Below are 9,448 nucleotides of genomic sequence, written 5' to 3' on the forward strand. Positions count from 1 at the left end.
ATATATATATATATACATATACACACACACACACACACACACATGAAATGTCTCCAAAACTGTTGTCCTGTGTATTACATTTAGATTTGATTTAATTAATTTTTCGACAGAAACTTTTCCCCATCCTCACATATCCATATCGGAGACGCCACCCACCTTCCCCCTATCTGTCACCAGCAGCTTCCTCTTCACCAACCAAACAGCTATTTGAAAAAGGAACCAAGTAGCCTGAATGGTCATGAGAATAACATTCCAGTGCACATACATGGCTAGACGACCAAACCTGAATCCCACGTAGTACCCTCATCCCCACCACACAGAATATCACCCACAAATAGGTAAGAAGGCCAAAGAAAGTGCTCCGAATGGCTATCTCACCAACACAGTTAACTACAAGAATGAAAACAAACACAAAAGCAACGATGACAAAAAAGCTGCCACAACTTCAGGAAATAGTAAAAAAGAACAGCTTACAACAGTGCCACCACCACCATAAATGGTAACAATACAAGCAAAGGATAACATTACTAATAATAAGGCATGAAACTGCATCCGGTTGTGGTGTCATGATGCAGGAAGAACAAAGTTAACCTTAACCATAAGTACCTGCAGGTCACTGTTGGACAAAGTGTAGCACCTGTAAGCCATCCCAAGACCTAGAAATACCAGGATGCTGTCTGGTGGGGTAAAGCCTGTCTCATGGGAGGAGGGGTCCCTTTAACCTTGGTCAGCAACCCTGCTAGAGAAGGTGTCTCAATAAAAATACCGATGGTTGTGTCACCTCAACACCAAAATTCTCAGGAGTGAAAATTTCAAATACAAAAATATAAAACAATGGATTGAACGAGGCTAGCACTAAAAACAGTGTACATGGAGACTTCGCTAGCAACTCACCTAATGATGGTATCATGATAAAAATACTGGTGATTGTACAACCTTACAAATACTACCTCTAAATGAGCATTGTCACAATTAAATAAGCACAACTGTGCTAACGGGACTGGAACTGTTAACAGGGAAGGTGTCATGCACAGCAGGCCAGGAAGTATCTGATTAAGCTCCAGCAGTCATCAGGACCAAAATCACAGTCAGAATTGCAAAAGAAAAAGAGAGAAATGGGAAAAAGATGTAAACAAAATAGTAATAGAATGCTGGCTGTGAAGTGAGCCAACTAAAAGAGGTTTCTTGAATTGAATGAAGAGAATATGGGATGAAAAAGGAGGAAGCATTCACCCAGTGACTGATAGACCAAGCCAGAATAACCCATAGGAACAACTGGATTGCAGGAGTAGAGATTGAAGGAATTCAGAGAAATATAAAAAAAGAGAAGAAGAGTGAAATAGCAGTAGCAGAAAGCGGTAATGAAGGGGTAAGAGATGAAGAACATGAAACAGATGGAAACCACAGAGTAGCAGAGAATACTGATAAAGTAACTAATGAAGACGATCTAGATGGATTAAGTGACAGTAAGTACTGCACAAGACTTAAATGACGAAGAGGAGGAGATTTCAGAAAAGTTGTAAGATAAAATGTCTGATGGAAACAATGAAGTACCATCAGATGTAAGATATATGGATAGAAAAAAGTGAGGAGAGCCACAGGCAAAGTAAATAATGTTTTAAGCTTGATTAGAACGGAAATCATCAATGAAACAAATCAGAGAATCATAGCTGCTGCTAATGTCGTAGCTTACATAGTAGGCTACAAGTGAAAAACTGAAGATATAAATGCAAATGAAAAGAAAAAAACCAAACTGGAGGAAGAGAATATGAATGAAGTCACGGAAAAAACTGGGGCAATTGAATAGGATAATGAGAGGAGAGCTCAGAAATAAGGCAGCAATCAGAAAACTGAATGAACAGTACAGATCAGAAGAAAGGGGAAACAAACAGTAGATGAAAAATTGACACAAAAGTTGACAACATCAAAAGCCAAATTGAAAAGATATGCTCAATGCAAAGCTTTCGAACAGAATAGATTGTTCCAATCAAATAGAAGACGTCTTTTTGAGGAAATAGGAGGCCAACACCAGGAACTGATTCTAGATGTGGAAGAAGGTAAAGAATTTTGGGGAGGGCTGAGGAAGAGGCTGATGAGACATAAAGAAAGTATGGATTGGCTAACAAAGTATGGATTGGAAAGACAACTTGCAACTGTACCAAGACAAAAAGATGTCAGAATTAATCTATATACAGTGAGACAGAAGTTGAAAAAATAGCAAATTAGAAAGGACAAGGCCTGGATGGAATATAAGACTATTGGCTGAAGAACTTTACACAGCGACAAGAAAGGATCACTGTGCAACAAGATGACTGCCTGCAGCAAGGTCACGTCCCTGCCTGGATGACATGTGGATGAATGCTGCTATGCCTCAAGGATCCCTTGAAGGGGAATTTGGCATCAAACTTTTGACCTGTTTACCACTTATGTGGAAGCTTATGACTGGTGTATTGGCAGAAGAGTTATACAACCATCTGGTAAGATACAATCTATTACCAGAAGAACAGAAAGGATGCGATGCAAGAAACAAAGTAGGGTAACTTTGATAAAATGATAATTAGAAATTGTAGATGCAGATTGACAGGACTAAATGTAGCATGGCTAGATTACAAGGAAGCATATGACATGGTACCACACTGTTGGATAAATAAAACAATGAGCATGTTTTTGGAATAGCAAAAAACATGAGGAAAATGCTTAATGAAGGTATGAAACATTGGAATACTGAATTGATCAGAAGAAAACAACAACTTGGAAAAGTAAACATCAGACATGGAATATTCCAAGGTGATAACTTATCTCCATTACTATTCGTATTGGCCATGACACCGCTTACTATGATACTAAGGAAAGTTAAAATAGCTTACAATTTGGGAAAAGGAAATGGTCAGATAAATCATCCCCTTTTCATCAATGATATAAAGGTTTATGCGAAAGATGAGAAACAGCTTGAAATTCTTGTACATACTATCCGCATTTTCTAAAATGACGTAGGTATGGAATTTGGGATACAAAAGTATGCTATATTGAAAATGAAACGAGCAAGATTTGAAAGACGGCAGAGAATTGAAATGCCAAATGGACAAACAATGAGAGTGATTAAGAAAAGACAGTAGTATAAGTACTTGGGAATACTGGAAGCAAACAAAATAAAAAGTGAAGAAATGAAACAAATGACCAGTAGGGAGTACACAAGGAGAGTGAGAAAATTATTGCAGTCAAAGCTGAATCCAAAAAATCTCATTGAAGCAATAAATTCAAGAGTAGTACCCCTTAATCAGATATGGATTTGGAATTACAGACTGGACCAAAAACTATATAAAGAAAGTTGACAGAAAAACTAGAAAGTTGCTGACAATATATGGAGCCCACCATCTGAAGGCTGATACCAACCAGCTGTACTTGAGGAGAGACTTGGGTGGAAGGGGATTAATAGCAGTAAAAAAATGTGTACAGATGGAAAGAAAAAGCCTAGTAGAGTATTTACAGAGCAGCACAGGAAATACACTAAAGACAGTAAATAAAAAACAGATGATCAAGCATGTAATAGGAGAAAAGGACAAGAATGAAATAGAAAGACAGCATGTCAGACAGAGCGAAGAGAAACCACTGCAAGGCCAATTTTGGAGAGCCACTGAAGATGTATGTGGAAGAAAACCCTGAGTTTGGTTAAAAAAGGGGCAATTAAAAAAAAGAAAGAGAAATAGAGAGCTTAATTGTAGCAGCCTAAGATAAAGCGATAAAAACAAACAATTTGAGAAAAATATATATGGAGAGAATGTGTCAGTAAAATGTAGAGCCTGTAGAACTTGGAATGAGACAGTGACACACATTGTGGAAGAATGCCCCAAGTTGGCAAAAGAAATATAAGAAATGGAGGCACGAATAGGTTGTATAAGTTTTACACTGGAAACTGCCAAAGATGGGGATTTGAAGCTGGAAACACATGATACAATCACCGAGTTGAAAAAGTACTGGAGTCAGAGAAATGTAAGATTTTGTGGGACTTTCCTATTCAAACAGACAAGAAGTTAGAAAATAATAGACTGGACACTTATGCATACCTTTCTTCCATTGGACACTAAAACTCTGCTTGCGAAGACCTGTTGAGGCAAGTGAAATCGAAATCGAACTAAATTCAATGACTGGCCCCCATGCCAACGAATCCTCCATTGGACACTAAACTCTGCTTGCGAAGACCTGTTGGGGCAAGCGAAAGCAAAAGCGAAAGCAAAAGCGTGATGGCACCACCGTTCGAGCATGATCGTTACCAGCATCGCCTTCCTGGCACTTGTGCCGCAGCTTTGCATTTCTGGCACGTGAAAAGTCATTCGAGCAAGATCATTGCCAGTGCCGCTGGACTGGCGCCTGTGCAGGTGGCACATGAAATACACCATTTTGAGCATGGCCATTGCCAGTACTGCCTGACTGGCCTTCGTGCCAGTGGCACGTAAAAGCACCCACTACACTCTCGGAGTAGTTGGCGTTAGGAAGGGCATCCAGCTGTAGAAACTCTGCCAGATCAGATTGGAGCCTGGTATAGCCATCTGGTTCACCAGTCATCAGTCAAATCGTCCAACCCATGCTAGCATAGAAAGTGGACATTAAATGATGATGATGATGATGACATAACAACTATATATAAGGAAAAGCGAAGTTGCTGACTGATCAGTCCATCATGCCTGTTCGATTCCAGGGTCATAAAAAAAGGGGACGAAAAACAAAAAAAAAATACAATCTCTTAAAATTTGAAATAGGAAGAATTTGGAGCATGAAAACAGCAAAGGTTGTGCCTATAATAATTGGTGCATTAAGAGCAGCAAGCAAAGATATAGACAAATGGCTGAAGGAGATTGGAGTAGAATACATGGTAGAGCTTCAACAGAAAGTTTGTCACTTAGGGACAGCAAAGATTATCAGGAGGGTTCTAAGCACTTGAAAGACAGCTGAAAACTTGTGGATACATAAGGTTACAAGTAGTAATCTGCTACCTACATAAATTCTACCAGGAAAAAGACTGAACCTGAGCCGAACCAAAATAATAATATAATGTCCATGTTACATGCTGGTAAGGGTTTGACAGCCTGACAGGATGTGACAGGTCAAAGAATTGCAACATGCTCAACTGTTTGATTTGGCATGATATTTACAGCTGGTCGTCCTTTCTAATGTCAACCACTTTTTCATTGCATCAACACTAGTGAGTGAGGTCACTATGCAGCCTGCAAGACTAAGATCCCCTTTGAATGGGGCTACATTAGAGACAGGAATGGCTTTATGCTTTGAGATTACATAATATAAGAGAGGGTGGGAATGACCAAGGTGAAGTTGGGAAGAGAAATAAAAATAATGGTGATAATGTTGGCATTAGGAAGGGCATCCAGCAGTAAAAACCATGCCAAAATAAACAGTGAAACCTAATATAGTCTTCTGGCTTGCCAGCTCTTGTCAAACTGTCCAACTCATGCCAGCATGGAAAAATGGATGTTAAATGACAATGATGATGATGAGGTGTCAGTGAAGGGAAGTAAATATTTAACCCTTTAACATTTGAACTGGCCATATCCAACCCAAATATCCTACCTGTTTTATGCTCAAATTGGCTAGATCCAGCTTCTCACACCTAACCTACAACATCATTCTAAAAATAAATAGTCACATCACTGAAATCTGAAAGCTATAAGATAATACATGATTAATTCAAAACAATATGAATAAATAAGCATTACATTTGACAAAATAATCCAAATGTTAAAGCATTAAAACCATCTTTTATCTTGGAAGATGAGATTAATAGTCAATTAATTAAATTCACAGGTAATTTATCGACAAAATTTATTTTTTTGTGTTTTTTTTTTTACCTTGAGCTTTTGTTGAATTTTCTCTGTATGGATGTTGCAGTTTAACTTCTTCATCAGCTGGATGACAGCATTTTCTGTGATAACTCCACTTTTGTCCGAATCTGCTGATTCAAACATTTCCTGCAGCCATGTTTGAACAGTTAAGGAGAAATAAGCACAAAAAACTGGAGTGTCATTGAATGTGGCACACCCCTAAACACAAAAATATTCATATACATCAGTATCAGCAGAAATAAGGAATTCCAACACATACAGGGTCACTAATATTTAGAAGAAAAGAAGGAAGATTAGGGTAGTGTTGCTTAAATCAACCTAAATTTTTGTAAACAAGTACACCAGGAGGGTGGTCTGCAAAATTTAAATCTACTGTATTAATAATAGTTTCAAATTTTGGCACAAGGCCAGCAATTTCGGAGAAGGGAGTAAGTTGATTACACCAATCCCAGTGCCCAACTGGTATTTATTCTGTCTACTCTGAAAGGATGAAATGCAAAAGTCAACTATAGCAGAATTTGAACTCAGGACGTAAAAACAGATGAAATGCTGCTAAGCATTTTGCCCAGTGTGTTAATTATTTTGTCAGCTTGCCACCCTATCTTTTGTATTAATGATGGGTTGAAACACAGACCTGGGAATAAAAGAATGACCCAGGTTCAAATCCTGCTAGAGGCATGATTTTTGAAAGCAATAGGAGGACATCTAATGCAACATTTGTGTGTCTGTGTTTGTCCCCATCACCATCGCTATCAACCAAGAATGAATATTTGAAGGAACTCATACGTAGAATAAGATGGAAGACATACCATTTCGACAAAAAAACTTGAAGAATATAATGAAAAAATGAATTTAGAAACAATGAAACAGAACTGATAAAGAAATATTTTAAAATGAGAAGATACCCACCACCTAATAGACATCTAAATGGTTTTGAAGAAGATATATGGGATACAGTAAAGAACATTAAATTCATTAGACACCCTCTTAAGAATGAACATTTGAGGAAATTAAGATCCATAATCTTGGATTTAAAATCCAAAGAAGGTATTTTAGTTCACTAGGATAAAACTGGAAACATTTGCCACTTAAATATTAATTTATATCATGAGGCGATTGATTTAACAAAATTGAGAACAAAGATAAATGCAAATTTTTGCAGGTCAACATCAATGATTACTACTCATCCATTAACCCAATGATTCTAAACAATGTACTATTGACTATGAAAACAATAAAAGTTACATTAACAGCCAGAAAAGCAATTATAAATTTTGATAACAAATCATGAGCTAGAAAGGACACACCAGACTGTTTTGATATAGCTATGGGAGCTATTGATTCTGCCCAGGAGACTATTTTGGTTGGAATATACATTTTACATAAGTTTAATAGTGAATTTCCAGAAACAGGGGTGGTTTATATAGGGATGATGCACTGTTTATCATAAAAAATCCATCCAATAAAAAATTAGTTATATAAGAAAAAATTGCATCAGTTCTTCAAAAGATTTGGCCTAAATATTTCAATTGAAAGGAAGCACAATTCTGTAAATTTTTCGAATGTGAATTTTAACCTAAATACAGGTAAATATGTGCCTTACCAGAAACCGAATTCTAAAATAAAATATTAATATTAAAAGTGATCATCCAAAGTCCATTACTAAATGTTTAGTTAAAAATATAGAAAAAAGAATTAATTACCTCTCTTATGAGATTTTTGATGAAAATAAAGAATTATACAATTAAAAAAAATTTTTTTTTACTCTAGGCACAAGGCCCAAAATTTTGGAGGAAGGGCCAGTCGATTAGATCAACCCCAGTATGAAACTGGTACTTAATTTAACAACTCCGAAAGGATGAAAGGCAAAGTCGATCTTGGCAGGATTTGAACTCAGAATGTAAAGACATGAAATACCGCTAAGCATTCCGCCTGGCGTGCTAACATTTCTGCCAGCTCACTGCCAAGAGTTATAAAATATTGCATTGGAAAAGGCAGGATATAAACAGAAAATTAAATACAATATACATATTGTTAATAACATGAGTATAGACCAAAGAGAAGAAAATCTACTAATGTTAATATAAAAAAAACCCTAGGATTAAGGGTAAAATAAATAATAAGAATAAAGAAGAAATAGATTATGGAAGACACAGTAGAAATAGAGTGAGTAAAAATAACCCAAATCAAAACAGAGTAGTAAACATAAATAAAACAGGCCAAAATACTAATGTTTATCAATATAACAATAATAAAAATGTAAACCTAGATATATTACACATCAAACCTAATAAAAGAAGCGCTAATAATGATATACATGGGAAAGATAAAAATAATGTAAAGATCAATATCTTGAAATCTAATGTTAATAATCATAATAAAAATGGAAATTATAGTACTAAAAAGAATAAAAACAGAAAATATATACCCTGTATAGAATCCACCAAAACAAAAACTTGGAATTACCATACTAATAATGAAATAAATGAAAATATTATTTGGCTAATCTTACCCTTTGCTAAACAAATTAAGACTAAGTTAATCAAACATATACGTAGACTGATAAACAGGCACTTCACTTGTAATAAATATAGTGAAATTATTTATCATTAATTTTTAAGATATGGTTTTTCAGTAACTAGAAACATATTTAGATATATATCTTTTATTAATAATGCAAAATTTGATCATTTAGCATGCATTATATATCTACCACGAGTAATTCTCATAATTTTAGCTTGAACTATCAAGGGGAAATAACTACCAAAAATCCACCTACTTTAGTGAATTCCAAAGATAATCTTAATAAATTTTGCGATTGTAAGATTAAAGAAAAATGCAAATTTAATAATCTGGTATACAAAGCTATTGTTGAAGCAGAAGAGTCACTACTATATTGGTTCGACAGAATGTTTTGTGAAAACCAGAATTTCAAACCATGAGAATTCTTTTAGAAATGGAATAAAATGGAATACTACAAGCTTTAGCAAATTCATTTGGAAATTAAAAGATAGCAATATTAGTTTCAAAATAAGGTGGAAAATATTAACTGCTGCAAAATCTTACCATTCTCCAGACAGAATATGTTCCTTATGTGCAACAGAAAGCCATAATATTCTATTCTCCAAAAAAACAATTATTGAATGAGAGGACTGAGGTTTTGGCCTGTCTACATGCACCAAAATACCTATTTTCCAAATATCAGTAATCGATTCCTAAATTATTATTATTAAATAGTAGATTGGATAAGTTCTATAATAACAATAAAAATTTTTGTTTTATTTTATAGTATTGTTAAATTATAAACTAAATATATTGGTAAATATCTGAATTACATATATCCTCTGAGAATTATTAAATATTCCGTTAAATTATTATTATAAAATATAAATAGATATACTGATATATATCTGATTAGGTTAATGCATTGTTATATTATAGATATTATGATGTAATATATTCAATTATTAGACATTTTGGCATATTAATACCTTAATATTTAATATGTCTTTCTGGATACACACGCAACACATACATTAGATATTTTACCTTAATACACAAAACTATAACTTAAACATAACACACACATATAT

General features: G+C 35.0%; 1 protein-coding gene across 4 annotated transcripts in view; it reads right to left on the minus strand.

The window, feature by feature from the left end:
• The window catches only part of LOC106870770 (inactive phospholipase C-like protein 2), a 196,819-nt gene that overhangs the window by 114,542 nt on the left and 72,829 nt on the right, over nt 1–9,448 (minus strand). For all 4 annotated transcript variants that reach the window (XM_052976011.1, XM_052976010.1, XM_052976012.1 and 1 more), the window contains exon 6: nt 5,862–5,989. In XM_052976011.1, the coding sequence (XP_052831971.1) occupies nt 5,862–5,989 (128 nt within the window). The remainder of the gene's footprint in view (nt 1–5,861; nt 5,990–9,448) is intronic.

Source organism: Octopus bimaculoides, chromosome 23 (assembly GCF_001194135.2).
Source record: "Octopus bimaculoides isolate UCB-OBI-ISO-001 chromosome 23, ASM119413v2, whole genome shotgun sequence".
NCBI classification, from domain to species: Eukaryota; Metazoa; Mollusca; class Cephalopoda; order Octopoda; family Octopodidae; genus Octopus; species Octopus bimaculoides.